This window comes from Sceloporus occidentalis, unplaced genomic scaffold, assembly GCF_023333645.1.
Source record: "Sceloporus occidentalis isolate IW3139 unplaced genomic scaffold, rSceOcc1.0.p SCAF_3, whole genome shotgun sequence".
NCBI classification, from domain to species: Eukaryota; Metazoa; Chordata; class Lepidosauria; order Squamata; family Phrynosomatidae; genus Sceloporus; species Sceloporus occidentalis.
The window spans coordinates 20,086,878-20,109,368 of NW_028316983.1; the positions used below are offsets into that span (position 1 = coordinate 20,086,878).

Below are 22,491 nucleotides of genomic sequence, written 5' to 3' on the forward strand. Positions count from 1 at the left end.
AGATCACAATAAAAACCATTAAATATAAAAGAATAAAATAATGAAGCAATCTAAAGACCTATTAAACAATTCAATAATCTGAAAACTGAATAATTTGAAAAGTTAAGACAGTCTTAAACCCTGTATACATAAAAAATATGATGAAGTCATTAGGCCCTAAAAGGCTTTAATAAAAATCCTTCCTCTCCCCCCCCCCCCCGACTTGACATTGGAATGAAATGAACACTGATGCCAAGGAAAGGTGCCTCAGGAGACAGCACCTCTTCAAAATCCAAAGTGTATTGCTTCAAAAGTTTAGAGGAGAGGAGGGCCCTTCCAACAAATCTCAATCCTTGGGTAGGCAGTTTTCGATGTATATCCAGCACCTAGATCATAATCTGCTAACATTATCATTATGAAATACAAATGTGATCTACATGAAAACATCCCAGCATGGAATGCTTCTGTTCAGAAAGCTAGCCCACTAGGAAGCCCTATATTCACTCAAAATACTCCATTCTGTTCTCCCAAAAGCCATTCAGCATCCTACACCCACAAAATGTGGTAGATCGGATCCTGTTGGTACACCACGGTAGCATAGCAAACTTTTCTCAGCATTCAGAAGTGATGGGGGAGGCAGAGAAAAACATCTTTAGACACCCAGAGAGAAACTTACTAGCTCCCATGTAGCCTAGATTCACAGTGCCTAGCTTCTGCATGAGTCTTTAAAACTAAAGGAAGGGCTGTTCTGGGAAGGCTGGCTGGCTTGCCTTAGACAGTTGCTTGTGTAGGAAAAGTGACTTTTCAAGGCAGCTTTCTCTGAGTCTCTTTACTTTTGAGGACCCAGTCACAAGCTGGGCATCAGAGGACAGGCTGGTTGGGAGCTTGCAGCTCCCTTCTTGGGTGGCAAAAATACAGTTTCCTCTGCCTCCCCCGCACCTCCATGCCTGCACAGCATAATAGGATTTATTTATTTATATGTCGCCCAATCACTGGGAATCCGGGCGGCTTACAACAGAGGGGATAATAGACAGTTCCCTGCCCTCAGGCTTACAATCTAAAAAGACACAACACAAAAGGAGAAGGGAGAATGGTGAGGGGGGAGGGGATGAGGTCCAGCATTCTTCACTCCCTCTGAGGCCTGGACCAAGGCAGATGGACCTGAGGGAGGGCTCTTCTTCAGGCTAGCCCTGATGGAGCTGGGCCAGCCTATTCTCTCCCTCATAGGCCGAAAGATGACAGTTAAGGAAGGAGGAGCCTCTTTCTTCAGGCTAGCCCCGATGGAGCTGGGCCAGCCTACTCTCCCCCTGATAGGCCGAAAGATGACAGAAACTGTCACATCAGTGTAGTTATGCAGCCAAAAGAAGCCTGGACTGTTTTCTTCCCACATAGGTCTTTTTTCATTCAGATTTCTTTGGCATACTTCAGGAAACTATGGGTTTACTTGAAATTGATGACACCACCTTCTTGTGTTTTGATGTTGTCACTGAGACCATATAAGAATACACAGAGAGAAAAAGAATAGTATACAGCCATAATATGGGTTTCCAGATATTGCTGGATTACAACTCATCATCTCTATCACAGAGTATGATGGAAAGACCTGATGGGAATTGCAGATCAACTACATTTAGAGGTCCTGTTTCTCCATATAAGATACAAATAAGTCTAATTAATTGTGTGTGTGTGTGTGTGTGTGTGTGTGTGTGTGTGTCCTTAATTCCAAAACGCTTCTGAGCCAGGTGGGATTTTTTGGCATGGAATCTTTGTATATAGAAAACAGACAAGAAGAGACAGGAAAAGAAAATTGATTGTCTTATTAATTGTCACAGCCTACCAGGAATAAAATACATGATACAGCCATTACCATAAAACAATTTAAAACACAGCAGATAAAACAAAACAGCAATCCAGTTTTAAAAATTGGGCTACATAGTTAAATGCTATTAACAGTTGTAGATAAAAGATGGACTATGCTGGTGCGAGAAAGGTAATGATGGCACTGGACAAACATTTCTTAGGAGGGAGCTGAATATTTGGAGCACAAAGTCATTCTCTCCATTAGTTAACTGTCTAGCCTCAGAAGGAAGAAGTTTTCTAAGGACTTCCTTTCCTTCAAAGAAAAGTTCAATCTACTATTAGTGAAAACTAGGCAGTTAAGAAAGATTGAAACAAAGGAGTCAGACGTAGATTTGGATTAAACCCAACTCCTGCAAACCTCATTTTTGTTTAAAACAAAGAACTCTCATCAGAATTTGCAAAGGAAAGTTAGACTTCCACAGTATGTAAGATGATCACCACAATGCTATGGGTTACCTTCATATACACACCCATTATTATATATTATGTATGGAACATTTTAAAATTATAGAGCAGATCTGTTGACTTTTCAACAGCCTTTGCTGCTCAAATTTCACCTAGAAATCAAGTGGCTGAAACAGAAAGTGTCATTGCAAACATGTCTGAGCTTGTTTTAATGTTACTTCTGGCTGCTAAATAATAAGGAAGTGAACCAGCATAACTGGATAAACCAGCTCTAAAGACAATCAATACAGTAACCAAAGCCTAAACTTTAACCGATCAACCTCTATTGACATTTCAGTATTGCACACTAAGGAACCTCACTAGACCAGAGCTCTGTATATACTGCATTAGAAAAAACAAACACCCCCCTCCAAAAATAAGGACAGTATTGTTCATTGATGGACTTCATTTTGATGTGCTTAAGTGCAGAAGATTTCCACTTACTTTATATAGGAACAAAAGGCCATTAAAGACAACACGTGCCTTTCATAATGTACACACTGTGCAACTCAGCTCAGCTGTATCTTCTGATCAATCCAAATGAACACAGAAGCAATTAACAGAGCAATTCTCAAATTCTCAAATCAGGAAATCTTTTTACAGCAACCAGGGGTTATGCAAGAGAGAAAAGTTGTGCATCTACTCTTTATACAAACATTTACTTTAGGAAAGCACATTATTTTGTTAGGAAGTACTGTATTACTTTTGTTCTCTATCCAAAGCTGTGGCCACTGTACAGATTCTGCACCTAACAATCATTTGGGAAGTCACTGCAGAAGGAACCAGCAACATATATCACAAAAAGGTGTCCTCAGAGTTCCACAAGACTCAGAAAAATAAACCACACCACATAAGAAACCTGTGAGCAAAATTTTGGGCAGATGGCTAGTCAATTTTCTACTCCATGACAAATTATTTTCATATTCAAAACATGCTGATACACTACACTCTGACAACGAACAGATCATATAAAGCTGTTTTGCATCAATTAACCTCATTGGTTGTTGTTATGCATCTTGAGGTTGTTTCCAACATACGATGACCCTAAGGTGAAACTATCATGGGGTTTTCTTGGCAAGATTTGTTCAGAGAGGGTTCACGCATTTGCCTTCCTCTGAGGCTGAGAGAATGTGACTTGCCCAAGGTCACTCAGTGGGTTTCCATGGCTGAGCAGGGATTCGAGCCTTGGTTTCCAAGATTTGTTGCCCAGTGCTCAAAGCACCACACAAAGCTGCTCTCTAACTTCATTGTGCATCTGGTCAGATACTGTTCTCTCCAATTGGCAGCAATTCCCGTAAAGTCAACAGAAAACCACCTAATAAATCTCACCATCTGCACCCACAACTTGAGAAACCTCTTTGCAGCTCTGTCAATTGAAAAGGCTCAGTATGGCTGGAGAAAAGGTGCATTCAAAGCATGTACTTCACTAAGCAGTGAATCTTCTCCAAAATTTACAGCTGTTCCCCAGGTTTCAGAAGAAGCGCTGTCACATACATAAAAATAGCACCTCAGGTCGACAAGGAATTCTTTACTCAAAAACCCACAACTGAAGAGCTAGACTCAAAGTAGCAGACACATTTATGAAGCAATAATTGTGCATTTCTTTTTATTCAACCACTGACAGCATACTACTCCAGAATTTTATCTCTTGACCTTCAGCCTATTTTTAATCCACTCAAATCCACAAGAAACAGCTAAACTTGTGTGAGCACCAGCATTACTATAGCAGTGTTTATGCATAAAACCATAGTATTTAAGTTAAACTGCAGTATGGTATCACTGCAAGAACAGACACTTAACAAACATATGAACTGTCTATAGAAAGGCAGGTTTCTCAAGTTGTGGGTACAGATGGTCAGATTCATTTGGTGGTTTTGGGACAACAGTTTGTTTGGATAAAGTGTGGGGGAGTGGTTTGAGTCCTGGAGAACAGGGCCAAGTCACACTCTCTCAGTCTCCAGATAACAACAATGGAAAATCCCCTCTGAAGAAATTTGCCAAGAAATCTCCATGATAGATGTCCTAAAGGCACACAACAACAACTATGCAATACACCGAGCACAGCCCCTCAGTGCTTGGTATATTCCTTGGTGGCACAATAGCTGGTAATTTATCTAGGAATAGTCAAGGGTGAAGGTTACAGCCAATCTACAGTTAATGTGTTCACTGGAATCACTGAGAGGAAAGAGGGAAGTCATAAATCCTTCCTCTGGGAAAATGAATTTACCGATACACTCAACTGTAAGTCGACCTCATGTATAAGTCAAGGGCAGGTTTGGGGGCCAAAATTATGGATTTTGATATGACCCTTGCATAAGTCGAGGGTAAAACGTAAGGGAAGGAAACAGGATCTAAATGATGGTGTAAAGGAAAACAATGCCAAAGAACCTACAAAATTCTGGCAGGCATAATGGTTTTGGCTCACACTAAAAGATGGAAGGAAGAGAAAGCAGAGAGTGGTCAGTGCTTCCAGGACAGATTGCACTCTTGCCTTTCACCAGGGATGGTTCTCTTTTTAATAAGAGTTAAAGTATAGCATTTACATTGACCCATGGATAAGTCGACCTAGATTTTTTGGGGTCAATTTTTGACTAAAATTTCTACACTTATACATGAGTATATACAGTACCTGAGACTAGAGGAAAAAAATGCAGGCATATGAAATGAGACATATGTGAATGTATGCAGGAGATGAGCAATGAGCTGCAAAAAGTTGTGGGATCCAAACAGCAACAATGGCATAGCTGGGACATGAAACAACTAAAACTCTAGGAAAGACATTTTAAAAACTCTTTCTTCAGGGGAAATCTGGGATCTTTAGAATGAAGAAGAAGGAAGCAAGTTCACAAACAGTGTTCCTAAAATAAGCAACTATATATTGAAATTCAAAGATCAAGGGGACAGACAGACTCATGGTTCTGGAGAAACAGACAATGAAATGTTCATTTAGCACAAAGTGAAAGACTATACAAATTACCTTCATGAAACTATTACGACAAAAGACAAGTCTCCATGGAATGAACAACATATGCCCTTTGTTTTAAAACACAGATCCACCCATGCAAAATGAAATCAATGGCAACAAGGATGATTTTTCTGATAAGCCATGCATTCTAGCTCTTAGCTATGAAAATCTTAATACTTGGTTAAAATCAATACAACTTAAACATTTGTAACAATGGAATGTAGAACAAACTTACTGTAGAAGAGGGGAAAGGAATAAAAATTTACCTTATGACAGGCTTCTGTTTTAATTTCTTTGAGAGCACGTTCAGAGAAGACACAACCACAGCTGTGCAGGAAGCAAAACCTTGCAGAAGAAAATAAAGATAGTTAATAGGTTAAGGCCAAGGGGCATATTTCTGAGTAAAATAAGTAGAATAGCATATTTAATGAGACTATTTAATGAGTGGGCTTCACACTACATGTTCTGACAAGCCTTTCCATTAAATCATTTGCTTATGATACTTTGACCCTACTTCTCTACTGAAAACAACATCCAGCAATAATAAAATTTCAAATAAGTAACATTGAAAAATAAAAATAAATTAAAAGCACAAACAATACCATTATTACTTTCAGTGGGACTCAGGCTGAACTCAAGGGTATTCTTTCCTGGGACTAAATCTCATCATGTTCCATGGGAAAGATTTCCAACAAAGACAAGACTACCTGTACATACATCGCAGCTACGTTTAGCTGGATCAAGGCCAGAGTTTCTAGCAAATCCGAACCAATGGATTCTTTAAAAAGGATACTTTATTTGCTAACAAAACTCAGTTCCTAACATGGTACAATCTCTGTGTACCTATATTTCAAAGCGCCCCCATGTGGTTAATACAGGATAAACATGACAAGGCCTATGCCAGTGGGGAAACCATAAAAATCAAATACAGGTTGTGTTTCCCTTATCAGAAGTGCTTGGGACCAGAAGTGTTTGGGATTCTAGATTTTTTAAAATATTGGAATATTTACATATACATAATCATACAGACGAGACCCAAATCTAAACATGAAATCCATTAATGTTTTGTATATACCTTGTACACATAGCCCGAAGGTAATTGTATACACAATATTTGTAATAATTTTGTGCATGAAACAAAGTTTGCATATACTGAACCATCAGAAAGCAAAGGTTTCACTGTCTCAGCCACCCATGTGGACAATTTTGGAGGATTTTGAAATTCTGGACAAGGGACTCAACCTGTAGTCATAACACATATTTATTTCGGAGACATGTAGGTTTCATAGGTTCCCTGTATTCCACACTGACTGTAACTGTAATGACTTAAACATATTATCAGCTTCCAAATGTTCCTGAACTATAATGAATATTATAACTGAGTGATTTTTGCTTCCTCAAAATCATTATTTCTGCACATCAAACACTGAATAGCATTAGCTTCCAGAGTAGGATTTGACAATCACACTATTTGGCCCCCTATCAGGAAGCAAAAACCAGGCATTCTTTTGGCAACAGAGAGGCTGCTGATCAAAATGTTTTACCATCATAGTTTTTTGTGGGTTTTTTGGGCTATGTGGCCATGTTCTATAAGAGTTTATTTCCAGGAATAAACTCTTCTAGAACATGGCCACATAGCCTGAAAAACCCACAAAAAACCATGAATGCCTGCCATGAAAGCCTTCAACTTTTACCATCATGTTGATGCTATACTTAGGGTTTGTTTTTGTTTTTTTTAACTAATGTATTTTAAATTGTATTTTTAGTTTTTAAAAAATATGTAAACTTATTTTGGGTATTAATTGATTTGTTCTTTAGTCTTCCAGCAAGTCACCTTGAGTCCCATTTTTGAGTGAAAGGTGGGATATAAACTGTTTTTGTGTGTCTTCAAGTCATTTTCAACACATAGTCAAAAACTACCTATCATGGGGTTTTCTTGGAAAGATTTGTTTAGAGGGGGTTTCCTTTTGCCTTCCTCTGAAGCTGAAAGAATGTGACTTGCCTAAGGTCACCCAGTGGGTTTCCATGGTGGAGTAAGAATTCGAAACCTGGTCTCCACTACACTACACTAGCTCTCAATAAATAAATATGGCCTAGCTTTGAGATGAGGGTTGGAAATTGAATAGGTTCAAACCAGAATATAATTGTAGATTCTTCCATTTGCTAAGTGTGGATCCTGTTGACATTTTTCTGTTTTCTTTTATCTATATAGTTGTTAATGTAGTTTCTAAAAAGAACAAAGGCAGTACTAACTTTAAGATTAACCGATTTTATAGAGCATAAAATTAGAACTTTCTTTAGTCAGGTAATCAGTCCATTAGCAGCATATCCAATGAAGTGTGCTGTAGACCATGGAATCTAATGCCACAATAAAATTAGTCTTTAAGTTGCCAGAAGACTTTTTGTTGTTTTTGGTGCATCTTGGAATGAGATTACTCATTGGAAAAGAGACTAACATTATTAATTGGAAAGGAAACTAATACTAAGTTATGTGAAAGACAGTAGGAGGAAGTCATGGTGCTGAATTTAAGGCCCTGAGCAAGTTTGTGGAAGGCCAGGGCTCTTGGAGGTCTCTCATTCATAAGTCAAAGCTGACTTGACAAAAAAAATCACAAAAAATTATATTCTGCTTATTCACTGTATATACTCATGTATAAGTCTAGAAATTTTAGTAAAAAAAAAATAACCCCCAAAACCAGAGTCAACAGGTCTGTGTTAGTACTGTATTTTAACTCTAATTTTTAAAAAAGGTACCATCCCCTGGTGAAGGGAAAGAGCATAATCTGCCCTGGAAACACTGACCCTGCTCTATTCTCTCATCCATCCAGCTTTTAGGATAAGCACAAACAGTTATGCCTGCTGGAATTTTGTTAAGTTCTTTGGTATTGTTTTCTTTTGCTTCATCCTTTAGATCCTTTGTTACGTTGCTCTAAGTTTTACACTTGAGTTATCCATGGGTCATATCAAAATCCATAATTTTGGCCCCAAAACCTGCCCTCAATTTATATGTGAGGTCAACTTATAGTCGAGTATATACAGTATCTTGAGGCTGCCTACAATATATTCTGACATAATAAAAGACTGCTATTTATGAAGTCAACATTGGTCTGAAAAACCTGAGAGCATGCAAATTTCAACCCAGTTCTCAGATGTCCAAACAACCACTCTGCTTCTCAATTTTCTGTTACTGGCCCTAAATTCTTTAAGATAGGAATGAGAGGGTGTAAATTCAGTATTTTAAATATAAGTATATTTAAATATTTATATTTATAAGTACACTTAAAATTTTATAAGAGAACAATAATGAAAGCCCAATAATTTATTGTAAAATACAACACTGAGGTACAAAATTTATATCACACTACTTTCTTCCCTCTACCCTTGATCACAGTTCCAGATTCTAAGTCATAAATACAGATGATCTATGGCAGAAAAGAATAGTTGATGAACTATATTTGCAAGAACTAGTTATGATGATGAGAGCCAGTGTGATGTAGTAGTTTGACTATGGTTGGAGCCCAGGGTTCAAATCCCTGCTCAGCCATGGAAACCCACTAGATGACCTTAGAGAAGTCACACTTTCTCATTCTCAAAAAAAAAAAAAAAAAGGCAAAGGCAAAAACCCCTAACTAATCTTGCCCCCCCCCCAAAAAAAAACCCACAATAGAGTCACCTTAGGGTCATCATAAGTCAGAAGGCACACGACAGTTAAAATGACAAACCAGTCTCACTTTTCAATAAATAGAGTGGGCCCTTGATAGTCACTGGGGTTTGGTTCCAGGACTGTCCCCCGCCTCCTAATACCAAAATCCATGGACACTCATATCATATTATATACAATGGCCTAGTAAAATTGTGCCCCTTATAAAAAATGGCAAAATCAGGCCTTAGATACTTGAATCCATGGATACAGAATGTGTGGATATGGAGGGCCAAATGCAGTAAATACTAACCGATGCCTTCCATTCATTTCTAATCCAACTACAGGACAAATAAAACGTGCACTCTGGATGTCATCATATTTATCCCCTTTCGTATTGCCTTTGTCACCAGTCCAAGCTGGATTTTCAGTGAGGTTCAGTTCTATGACATTCTGAAAGGAAACAGAACAAAAATTAGTTGAAACTCAGGCAAGATGAAGCAATGTACTGTAATAATCCAGTTCTTCCTTTTGCTATTCTATGGAAATAAAGGCATCAGAAGTATGTTCAACTGTAACAGACATAACTGATGTCTCAAGCACCGGTTCATTTGGTAGAGACAAGACATAACTAGCCTGAAGATAGAGAGCCCTCCCTCCATGATAACTGTCATCCTTTGGCCTGCGAAGGAGTGAACAGGCAGGCCCAGCTATACCAGGGCTAGCCTGAAGAAGAAGAGCCCTCCCTCTAGTCCATCTGCCTTGGTCCAGGTATCAGAGGGAGAGAAGAACCACTGGACTTCATCCCCTTTCCCACCACCATTCCCTTCTCCTTTTGTGTCGTGTCTTTTAGATTGTTAGCCTGAGGGCAGGGAACCGTCTAATTAAAATAATAATTGTAAGCCGCTCTGATAGCCTTTAGGGCTGAAGGGCAGGGTATAAATGCCATAAATAAATAAAATATAAATACCATAAATAATAACTACATGTGTATAATATTCCAACCTTTAACTGTCATAATCCTGTTATTACTATTTAAAAATTTGGTGTTGCCGTGATAAGCATCATGGTGACAAAAATGGTACTCTATATCCATATACATTTCAGCCCATGACAAAGCTGATAAAGATGAAAGTGGAAAACAAGATGTGTTGAAATGATGACAAGCTAAAGGTAAAGAGAGCTACATCTGCAGTGCAGAAACAATCCAGGCTGACACCACTTCAACTGTCATGGCTCAATGCTATGGAATCCTGGGAATTGTAGCTTGTTGTGGCACCAGATCTCTCTGAAAAAAAGGTCTCACAAAACTGCAGTCCCCAGATTTCCATAGCATCAAGCCATGCCAGTTAACCTGGTATCAACCTGGATTATAAATTCAGTGTGGATGCAGAGCATTTTACACAAATTGGGTACTCCAGATATTCACTGAAAATCAGTAGGATTTATGTTAAGGAACATGATGAACTTCTACTAAATTTTTAACCAAAAGAGAGAGGATTTGGGTATCTAAAAGGTGAAGATACATCATAAACATTCAGTCTACCTTAATACTCTTGATATGGGATGCAGCCTCCATTAGTACTTTATCAGAAGATTTATCCAGCAGGAATTCAATGATTGCGTCTTTATTATATAGCCTACAACAGAAAGCATATTTTCAAAAATGGGTTAATTTATGACAGGAATGTATTCAGAAATGAGGACTATTTCATTGAAAAAGGAAATAAGAATTGTAACCTTACCTGCCAAGTTCACAAGCTACTATAGGTCTGCTTAATTTTTCTTGACTCAGAGTACAGTAATACCACTGTGCCACTAACTCTGCATTTTTGTCAACCTGCGGAATATATAATATTATAATCTTTTAATAAATTTTTAATCTTAATATGAAAAGCTAAAAGATCATATTACATTACAATTTGACCTTTATTTAACACCTGTCACTCAGATAATATAGTATATAAAATAAGATTAACACATAGAACAACAATGGACAGTGGCTAAGTATTGGATTAGTGCTTCATATAGGAAGAATCGTCATACATGTTGAGTATCCATTATCTGAAATGCTTCGGACCAGACGTCTTTTGGATTTTGTTTAGATTTTGGAATGCCTGTATTTGTATATACACACGCCCCTCCACATTCGCTGGGTTTAGGGGCACAGGATCCCCGTGAATGTGGGAAAAAACCCAAATAGCAAAAACCCTATGTGTTCACCTGAGAGAACACCTCTCTGGGAATCTCTAGGTCTTCCAGTGCAACTCTGGGTCAATATCTGCCAAACACTGACCATAGAATTGCACTGGAGGAGCTACAAATGCCTAGTGGAGTGTTCTCTCTAGGAATCTCTTCAGTGCGACTTTTGGTTAAAGTTGACCATAGAGTTGTACTGGACGACCGATATATTTCTATAGAGAACATATTAATAAAACCCGTGAATAATCAAATCCACAAAAGTCAAAGCTGCAAATGTGGAGGGACGAGCGTACATACATAATGAGTTACCTTGGAGATGGTGCTGAAGTCTAAATGCAAAACTGATTTATGTTTCATATATACCTTACACACAAAGCTTGAAAGTAATTGCATACAATATTGTTAATACTTTTGTCTGTGAAACAAAGGTTGTACACAGTTAACCATCAGAAAGCAAAGGTGTGAATATCTCAGCCATCCATTAAAAAGTTTTGGGTTTTGGAGTAATATTGGAGTATTATATATACAGTACATGCAGAAAACATGTGCATACAACTTAACGTAAGACGATCGAGGTATGGCCCTTATTTGATTTTTTTGAAGTAGCAAGGCTACTTCTACAAACTGAAACTTTGACTTGTTCAAGAGGTATCTGCATTTTCAACTCTCCAGCGTGAATCTCTTTCACATGACACGCTTGCGCTCACATCATCTTTGGTCTGTTTCTGCAAGCAGGTAATAAACGCTAGTCTGAAATAAGATGGCAGTGCAACCGCTGCCAGGCAAGTTTGGATTTCTTTTCCTTTTGTGCTATATACATGCAAGGCAATCTGCTTACATGCAATTCCACAAAGCAAAAGAACCAACGATAGCTAGAAAATGTGGGTTCTGCTTCCTCAGAACGTAGAGCTCCCGAAGCTGCATCTACAATGAAGAATTGATGCCGTTTGGCACCACTTTAACTACCGCGTGGTGTCCATCCCACAGAATCTTGGGACTTGTAGTTCTGCAAGGCACTAGAGCAATCTTGACAGAGAAGACTCAGTATCTCACAAAACTACACATCCCAGGATCCCACAGCCATGGCACTGAGAGCCAGAAGGTGCATCTGCAGTGCACAGAATCCCTGGGATTTGTAGTCCTCTGAGGCACTGGAGGTCTCTTTGCCACAGGAGGCTAAAGACCTTGTGAAACTACAAATCCCAGCAGCCCACAGGATGGAGCCAGGGCACTTCAAAGTGGCTTCTGCATTACTTAGATACACCCGAATCCTTCCTTTCAACTACGGTAACACCGGAACCAAAAAGGCCACAATCCCAGGCAGCCTCTCTTCCTAGAGGCCTCTCCCTTCACCTTTTCCACCTTCCGCGGACCCTTCACCAATTCGTGCCTCTTCGGGATCGTCCCGCCATCGCATCCCATCTCGCTCCCTTCTCTTGAGACGCCTGTTTTCCTCACTTCCGGGTTTCCGCACTAAACAACAAAGGAACTTCCGGTCCCAGAAGATGACGCGTTTTCCGGCGTAGAACTGATGACGCGCCTGACCGCGTTGCTAAGGGGCCCTAGCAACAAGGGAGAGTACCACCACACGCTACACTCAGATGGGGCGGCTATTCCACTTTTAACTACGGCTCTGGCTGCCTCCTGCTGCATTCTGGGATTTGTAGTTTCACAAGGTCTTTAGCCTGCTCTGGGAAAGAGACCTCCGGTGCCTCACAGGACTACAAATCCCAGGGATTTAGGCGTTTACAATTCTTAGCCAGAGAGCTCTTTAGGGCCTCACTGAACTACAGGCCCCAGAATGCAACAGGAGGCAGCCAGAGCAGTTAAAAGTGGAATAGCAACACTATAAGGCTGCATCCACATTGAAGAAATAACCTGGTTTGGGACGGCTTTAAGTACCCTGGCACAAGGCTATGGAATTCGGCTCTGGGCCCACAACAAACTCCAACTCCCAGAATTCCATAGCCTTGTGCCAGAAAGAGTCAGAGCGGTCCCAAACCAGGTTATTTCTCCAGTGTGGATGCAGCCATAGTAACTCAGAAGATTGCAAATCCCAAGATTCCATAGGATGAGGCTGTAGTCAATAAAATGGTCCCAGAGCGCTATAACTGTGTGGCGTGGAACACATCCAAATCCTCACAAAAACACAACATGGCTCTGGCTAAAAGCGGAGGCCCAACTGTGGTGCCGCCAGCATGTATCCCACTCCCACAGCCTGGTGTATTACACTCATCCCTCCATATTTGCAGCTTTGATTCAATCTTGACAGATTGGATTATTCACGGGTTTGATTAATATGTTCTCTCTAGGAATATCTAGGTCCTCCAATGCAACTCTATGATCAACTTTGACTAAACGTTGCACAGAAGGACCTAGAGATTCTTAGAATACTAGGCATTTGTAGCAGCTCCAGCACAATTCTATGCTCAATGTCTGTTGAATGTTGACCACAGAGTTGTCCTGGAAGACCTAGAGATTCCTAGAGAGGTGTCCTCTCAGGTAAAAACATGGTGTTTTTGTTATTTGCAGGTTTTTCCATATTCACGGGGGTCTTGCGCCTCTAACCCTAGCGAATATGGAAGAACAAGTGTACGTACTTATGTAGGCTGCATCCGCACTGCAGAAATAATCCACATTGACAGACTTTAACTGCCTTGGGTCAGTGCTATGGAATTCTGGGAACTGTAGTTTTGAGAGCTCACAAAACTACACCACCCAGAATATTGTAGCATAAAATGGTGCCAACCTGGATTATACCTGCAGAGCAGATATCGCCTTTAACTGCCATGGCTCGTTGCTATGGAATCCTGGGAACTGTAGTTTGTGATGGTATCATAATAACTGTCTGACAGAAAAAGCTAGATGGCTCACAAAACTGCACCTCCCAGAATTCCATAACATTGAATTGTGGCAGTTAAAGTGGTGCCAACCTGGATTGTTTGTGCAGTGTGGATGCAGCCTTTAACTGCCATGGCTCAGTGCTATGGAATCCTGGGAACCATAGTTTGTGATGGTTTGTGGTGGCACCAGAACTCTCTGACCGAAAAGGCTGGATGGCTCGCAAAACTGCAACTCCCAGAATTCCATAGCACTGAGTCAAGGCAGTTAAAGTGGTGTCAGCCTGGATTATATCTGTAGTGCAGATGCAGCCTATGGAAGTATATGACAGACTGGGATGCGATACATGCTGGTGGTGCCTCTGCTTTCATTGGAATTTTGATCCCACAACAAACTACAGTTCCCAGGATTCCATAGTATTGATCCAAAGCAATTAAAGGCTGCATCTGCACAGAAGAAATAATCCAAATTGACACCACTTTAGCTGCTACAGCTCAATGCTATTGAATTTTGGGAACTGTAGTTTTGTGAGGAAATTATAGGTGTTTTAAGATCCTTAATGCATAATAGTGTTTGGTAGTTTACATCTGTATAAAGACAGTGGCTGCAATGCTCTACATCACATCTCAGTCTGAAAACATCACACACAAGGGCTCCCGTCATGCTCCTGTCGCCCAAACGTCACCAAACTGCGATGGGAGCCTCCTAGTGGGATTGCTCCTGGTGCTGTTAAAGGGGAACACTTCCGTTTTCGTTGTGGAAGCATTCTCGTAATTGTTAGGAAAAGGGCCCTTTTTAATAACAATTTGATCCGTTATTAAAAAAGGGTCCTTTTTCTAACAATTACGAGAACGGTTCCACGACGAAAACAGAAGTGTTCCCCTTTAACAGCACCAGGAGCAATCCCACCAAGAGGCTCCCGTCGCAGTTTGGTGACGTTTGGGCGACAGGAGCATGACGGGAGCCCTTGTGTGTGATAAACTATCTCCCATGCAACATGGCGGCATGGCTTTTGCACAACATGGCCTCTGAAAAAAGTAGAGGAGCTTTTCTCACAGGCAAGCCATGAATTTTTAGAACGTCATAAAGATTATAAGAATGAAGAAGCAGAAACTACAAGTGCTGATAGTAATAGCTCAGATAATGAGACTGATTAAACAAACTTCCTATAACCAAACTGATATTCAGTGAATCTTGGGATTCTTCCTCCCCTGCATCCCTTTTTCTGAAAACTAGTGCTTTCTGTTTCTGTATGACACCGGAATAGACTTAATTTAGAATACATGATAACTTCCTTCGTTTCAGTTCAATATTGATTATATCTTATGTTTTCAACTTTATATAAATAAAATAAATAAACAACCCTTTGTCATCTGCTTCTCATAAACTGGTAAGAACCAATTGATAGTTTCTTAGAGATAGCATCTGGTCGCTCCATTTGTTAAAAGAAAATTAAAATACTTTCAATTAGAAAATTTATAATGATGGTCTGAACAAAGTACACTTTTAAATGTAATACACCATGATACTTTTGTGAGCAATTCAAGTTACATATAATACATATATTGATCCTAAATTTATTGCTTTAGGTATGTAAAGGTGCTGAAAACGGATATATCCCTCCTCCTCCTCCTCCTCCTCCTCCTCCTCTTCTTCTTCTTCTTCTTCTGTTTCTCCTAAATTTCATTTATCCTTCCCACCCGTAATTTTCTCCTAGGACTTAAAAATATCTTGATTTTTTTTGTATTAAAATTTACTAACATCTAATTGAATTCAGATCAGGTTGCAAATGTGTCACAAATTACTTGAAGCTATGTTAACTATTTTCATCTTCAGGAGTGTAAGTGCAGGCGAGCAAGATATTGACTGCCATAGTTTAGAGTAAAGAAAGAAAGCAGATTGAAAATATGCATTTTGTTTTACCCTTTCCCCTTGCATGTTGTTTTCCCATATACAAGGAATCTGTCCATGGTAGAAACATTCAAGATGCAATCCTCCACTTGATTATGCTATGTGTATAAACTGATTCTGAATCCTTTATAATGATGTGCAAAGAATATATGATTTCAAGATGAGTAGGAACAATAGGAGGACAATAGTGGTTGTAATTCATAAGTATAGGAATCGAGTTTCAGGACCTAAGGGTTACATGGAATATGAGTACAGAGGCTGTAGTTAACTGTGTGCTTGCAAGTAACAGGTCAAAAGAGGACAACAAAAAATCAGTTTGACCTATCAGTAGACAGAAGTAACTGCCTCAAGTGATAGATGGTGAAAGGTGGCACCAAGGTATTGAAGTAAAAAGGTATGTTTCACATAGACTACCCTACATACCTTGTTAGGCTGCTGTATTGAGGCATAGTAGAGGATGCTGTTCTGTCACCTGTGTTGAAGAGAATTTCAACTGCCTGTCCAGTTGCTTTTGCATACTGGAACCATTTTGTTGTTTTCCTCAGGCAGCTAAATAATTTGTTCTGGATTTTTGAAGGTTTCAGGATCCTAGCTTGGACTGGCAGTGGACAAGAGCTATCACAAGAAGTGCAGTTGTAGATAGTCCAAACTATGGATATTTTGAGGGGAAGATATTTTAATTTCTATGACAAGCATAAACACAGCTTAAATTAAGTAAGACTAAAATAATACATTCATTTACACCTGCTGATTTGACTTACTTGCTGAGAAACAAGCTATACTGTAGAAATTTATTGCAATGGAAGCAGCCCTCGCTACCCCAAAGAAGGCAGCACACATAACCCATGCAGATATGCCCTATATGCAACATGATGGTTGCACTGGATTTTGGTGTGGCATCAGCTGAAGAATTCAGAAGGCTGCAAAATTGATGGCTGCTGCAAAGTTTCCTCTCTGACGTGACTAATGTAAGTAAAAAAAGGTAAAGGTTTCCCCTTGACATTAATGTCTAGTAGTAACTAACTCTAAGGGGTGGTGCTCATCTTCGTTACTAACCCAAAGAGCCAGTGTTGTCTGAACATAACTCCAAGGTCATGTGGCCAGCATGACTGCATGGAACACTGTTACATTCCCATGAAATTGGTACCTATTTATCTATTGCATTTGCATGCTTTCACACTGCTAGGTTGGTAGAACCTTCCTACCTTCCGATTGTCAGAACTGGCGTCTTAACCACTAAGCCACTGCATCCTTAATGTAGACATAGCAATTAATCCAGGTTTAGGGATAGAGAAGAAATTGTAGAACTGTGTGCTTCTGCTTTGCTTCTCCACCATAAATTGTCATTGAATCCAAAAGCAATGTAGAGAGATACACTGGACTACTGTCAACCCTGGTTAAAGATTACCTTTGCCCCATTCCAGAGTGTCCACCAATGGTCAGGCTACACCAAGATAGGCTTAGGAGTTTGGTCAGGTCTGGTACTGAACCTGCTCACTTTATTTTGATTAACCCCAAAAACCTCAAAACATTTTACCAAATGTGCGTATATTTATTCTTACAACATCCCTGTAAGGTATGGAACCACTGTAGAATTATCCTCGTTGTGTAGGTGAAAGCACTAATAAAGAGAGTCCATCACTTCTACAAATTAAACTCAGATCCTGTGATCATTTTAGCACTGTTCAGGCACTGTAACTGAACAAACAGAATCAATTAACATATATAAAATACATTGAGTCACACGCTCTCGCACAATTCCCTACTACCTCTGCCCCCCCTCCCTCAGTTTAGACCTTGCCATTTTGAGTGGCAAGGTCCAAAGGACACTTGTCACTTCCGCCTGATTGTGAACAGAACTCATCACACCATTGTGGACCTTACTAAAGCACCACTTCCAATCTACTCACATGCGACTTCTACTCACATCTAAGTGATCACAGTTAGAGCCTCCTTTCAGATCTGCTGCTCAACACAGCAAGTTAGTGGGGCCAGTGCATACTGGGGGACCTTTCAGACTAAGGGAATCACTGCATTGTGAAAGGACCCTTATGGTCCATCTACACTGTAGAAATAATGCAGTTTGACAGCACTTCAACTGCCATGGCTACAGAATCCTGGGATTTAAAGTTCTGTGAAGCACCAGCACACTTTGACAGAGAAAACTAAAGATGTAAAACTACAAACCCCAGGATTCAAAAGGATGGAGCTACAGCACTTAAAGTAGAAGATTATCGCACTACCAGCTTTTCCCCATCCTAGGCATGGGCTGAGACTGGTCTTGGACTGTGTCTTATCGCACAGTTCTGTGCCCAGATCATTACCATCCCACCCTTCTCCCTTCCCTGGCTAAGAACGCTTCTTTTTCATCAACAGGAGACATTCTGATCAGGGACAGGATGGTAATTGGGCATGGAGCTGTGTGATAGCACGCGCCCAGATCAGAGAAAAGGGAATGCGATAATCTCTGGTGTCACACTACATTATTTCTACAGTACAAGACCCCAAGATTTAGGAGATGGGATTAGATTGCAAGGTACTGTGTCCTATTTGTATGTTGAGGAAGGGCTTCATAATCTGCCAAGATATGTGCATCCTATCCTCAGGGAAACTGACAAAGTAAATACTTCAGTCCATCATTGCTCGGAATTGCTGTGCATACTTTGACAGCCCAACAGCTTGATCCTGAAGTTCTCTCATAGCTTCAGGGCTAGGGTATTGCATTGCGGCATTTTTTGTAGCAACTGCCAAGTTCTTCAGCAAGCCACAAAACTGGCTGCTACCACATAGGATCTCATTGCGATTGGTCTTTTCAAGGGCTTCTTGACATAAGGCATCCACCAACTTTTGGCCCACCATAATGATCAGTTTGCTCTTGGCTATGAAGACTTCAGGGGTCTGATCTCTGCTAAGGCTTTGATGGAAAACAGCAATTGCCTTCTGAACAGCACCAAAATACAGTCTGCAGATATTGGACAGCACCATCTTTGTGGTTGGATCCTGTTTGCTATCTTGCATTGAAGGTGGTGAACCCTAGAAATGGAGAAACAAAAACAGAAACTATAATGAGAACTCTCAGTGTTGAAAGTGTAACTCTTTCTAAAGCATTTTCTTCTCATTAAAAAATACAAATCAGAATTACAGATCTGAAATACTAGTTAGGAATACTGATAGATGCCTTAAACCTTATCGTGCCATTTGTCCACTTAGTCCACTGTTATCTGGTATTATCTGTAGCAACCCTTCAAGGTGTCTGTCAGAAGATACTTTCTACCTTATCTCACAAGACCAAGGACTGAACGTAAACACTTCTGCATGCAAACCATACTGTCTACAAATGAGCCTCTTTCCAACAGTGAAAAAGTATTAGACTAAGTACTGTGGACCCTTGTTATACGCTGGGGTTTGATTCCAAGATCCCTTGTGGATAACAAAATCCGTGGATGCTCAAGCCCCATTAAATATAATGACATAGCAAAATGGTGTCTCTTATAAAAATTGAAAAATCAAGGTTTGATATTTGAAATTTATACTTTTTTTAACATTTTCAAACCTTGGATGCTTGAATTTATGTATACAAAAATCCGTGTATAAGAAGGGCCGACTGTACTGACACGCACTTTTAGCCAACTCTTATAAGCCTTGACGTAATCAAATTTTCAGAATGTAAGCCAGGGTAGGCAACTAGACAATTTCTGAGAAGCCCTATTTCCCTCGTAGCTTCCTTAGGCCTTACTTCCACCTCCAGGGAAACACATTCTAAAGAGGAAGGCCCTTAAATGTAACCCTCCTTGGGAAATTTTTACACAGAAAAGCACTTCAGTAAAAACAGGAAGGAACCAGGTAAGCATAATTTCACATTTTGGGGGACCTCCTATGTAGTTCTGGAAAGGCACAAGATTTCTCTCAAGACCTTCTCCTGGCATGATAAAACACTACAGTGGGCCCTTCTTATACACGGATTTTTTATACAGAGATTCAAGCATACACGGTTTGAAAATGTTAAAAAAAAGTATAAATTTCAAATATCAAACCTTGATTTTCCATTTTTTTTTTATAAGGGACACCATTTTGCTATGTCATTATATTTAATGGGATTTGAGCATACATGGATTTTGTTATCCACGGGGGATCTTGGAACCAAACCCCAGCATATAACAAGGGTCCACTGTATACCCAGTGTTCAGGTAGATTACAAAGCTGCATGGACCATAAGCAAATTCTAATCCAAGAGCATTCCTGTAAGCATTTATCTAATCATTGTAGGGTCCTGATATACCGAATAACTTTACCTTTATTTTTAACTTGCCATTCTTCTCCTCTGCCTTGCAAGGTGAAAGAGACAATTGTGCTTGTTCCAATCCTACTGGTTTCTGCAAAGGGATAACAAGCAGTTAGTTTAATACTGAACACAAATGAGGACCATAATCCATAAATACAGAAAGAGCTATATGATCAGAACATTCCAGAACTGGAATTGTTGTGAAATTATTTAGAGTCATGATGATAATAGAGTACAATATCCCACTATAGTCCAGTTATACTGCATATGCTTTGCTTGGAGGTGGCCCCAGATTCAGTCCCAAGCATCTGTGAGTATAAGGACAGGTTGCTTACCTTTAACTGTAGGGTTTTTTTTAGCGAAATCACACAAATGGATTATCTACACCTGGGCAGTGCATCATTTGGAACCCTCTAGAGCTGTGAGATAAGCATTTCTCCAGGTGACCCACAAGCTCACTTTCTGGTGGGGTCATTGGTGATGCTGGCCTGGTTTCTTCCTGCCACTTCTTCCATCACCCGAGGGCCAATTGGTCTAATGAGATGATGAGATGGAACCAAAGAGGATCAAGCTGGGCTGGGAAATGAGAAGCTGACATTTTTCTCACCATCCGAAAAGCCTCGTATAGGCTTTGCTTATATAGTAGAGGTGTTGACCTTGCCTTTTGTATTACAACCAGCCAATGCCAAGCACTAAACGCACAGTATTTCACTGGAATACTAGGAACACTTTTAAAAGTACTCGAGGAACCATGATAATGGATGAATGAAGAAATAACCACCAAAATGCTAGACAGACCAAGTCAAACATAGAAATCAGCCTGACAAGATTAGTAAGCTCCAACCTGTTCCTGAGATGCTGTTGCTGCAGCAGACAAAATAGAACTGGGGTCTTAGGTGGGAAGCAAGCTAGTAGGTCATTCAGAGAGTGGGCAGGGCTAAAGCCCAGATGTTTATGTAATCGTTATAGAGGCTTCCAAATGATGCACTGAGCAGGTGCACATAACCCACTGGTATGATTCACAGAGACCACAAGGAAGAACTGAGCAAGAATCCTGTTTGAAAGCCTGAAAGTCATTGCAAGTCAGTGTTGGAAACACTGTGCTGAATGCACTGATGGTCTGACTTAGTCCTGTTCCTAAGTCCTGTTCCTAAATTCCTGTGTGACAAACTGCAACAAATTACCCAAATAACACAGACTGAAAATCAGACACTGATGATTTCCCAATATACCTTGACAACTCATTTGTACTTGCAGCATTGCCAAAGAGTATGGTAGATTTGCCTTCCCTTGATCCAGTTTGCTCCTAGATGAGCCTTTCTGACCACTGAGTGCCTTTTCTGAGGCCTTGCTTGAAATGCTCAATCTTCAGAGACATGTTGTTTGACAAAATCTTAACTTATCAAAAGGATTCATACCCTTCCTTTTAGTAAAACTCAAAATTTAAAGACACAAATGTAAATTATATACATTTTTTAAAACATCCCCAAATACACTAAACCTTGTGTTTGGAAGTTTCAGTTAAAAAGCCTGAAAAAAATGGATCTATGGATCCAATCGTACAATTGAAAATATTCAAAAAATATAAATTCCAAAAAACAAACCTTGATTTTGCCATTTTATATAAACCATTTTCTATGACATTGTATTTAATAGGACTTGAGCACACACAGATTTTGGTATCCACAGGGGGTCCTGGAACCAAACCCCAGCGGATACCATGGGTTCACTGTATCTTGAAATGTGTAGAAATCTACAGAAGAACTTCTTATGGGGCTCCTATTGCTCATGTACAGACATGCAAACTCATCCCAGAGCCAGCTCTGGGATATCTTGGACGAGCTTTATCTCAACCTAGGGTTTACAAGGTAAAAGGATCCAGTACAGTGGAACCTCGGGATACGAAATACCCGGGTTACGAATTTTTCGGGACCCGAAAAAAACCCATAGGAAATTATTGATCCGGGTTACGAAAGTTTTTTCGGGTCCCGAAAAAACTTTTGGTGCTTTTCGGCGCGATTTTACACCAAATCGCGGCTTTTCCCCATTAGCGGCTATGGGGATTCGGCTTGCGAAAGCCGTTCGGGTTACGAAAGCGGCCGCGGAACGAATTAATTTCGTAACCCGAGGCTCCACTGTAATTCACCAATGCCTTCTTCCATGTCGTACTAACTCTTTGTCTCTGAGAGATCCTCTGCCAGAACTGCTGCTGCTGCCCAGTAGCAGTTTGGGACATTTAGTCTGGCTTTTCAGTAAAAGCCTGTTTGACTTGAGAGGCCCAACCAGCAGCAGTGCTACCAGCAACATAGCCTCTCGCCTCACAGGAATAAACAATTCCACCACCACAGAAAGATAGTGGACAAGGTA

At 40.1% G+C, this 22,491-nt stretch overlaps 2 protein-coding genes across 2 annotated transcripts in view; both read right to left on the minus strand.

Moving 5' to 3' along the window:
- RTF2 (replication termination factor 2) overlaps positions 1-12,580 on the minus strand; it is an 84,854-nt gene extending 72,274 nt beyond the window's left edge. Inside the window, exons 1-5 of the mRNA XM_089513783.1 lie at positions 12,444-12,580; positions 10,634-10,728; positions 10,435-10,528; positions 9,202-9,341; positions 5,515-5,593 (exon numbers count right to left, since the gene is read on the minus strand). Of these exons, the coding sequence (XP_089369909.1) occupies positions 5,515-5,593; positions 9,202-9,341; positions 10,435-10,528; positions 10,634-10,728; positions 12,444-12,512 (477 nt within the window). The 5' untranslated portion in view covers positions 12,513-12,580. The remainder of the gene's footprint in view (positions 1-5,514; positions 5,594-9,201; positions 9,342-10,434; positions 10,529-10,633; positions 10,729-12,443) is intronic.
- Positions 12,581-16,592: 4,012 nt separating this feature from the next.
- Positions 16,593-22,491, minus strand: part of CASS4 (Cas scaffold protein family member 4) — a 45,588-nt gene continuing 39,689 nt past the window's right edge. The window contains exons 6-7 of the mRNA XM_089513784.1: positions 20,135-20,215; positions 16,593-18,875 (exon numbers count right to left, since the gene is read on the minus strand). Of these exons, the coding sequence (XP_089369910.1) occupies positions 18,471-18,875; positions 20,135-20,215 (486 nt within the window). The 3' untranslated portion in view covers positions 16,593-18,470. The remainder of the gene's footprint in view (positions 18,876-20,134; positions 20,216-22,491) is intronic.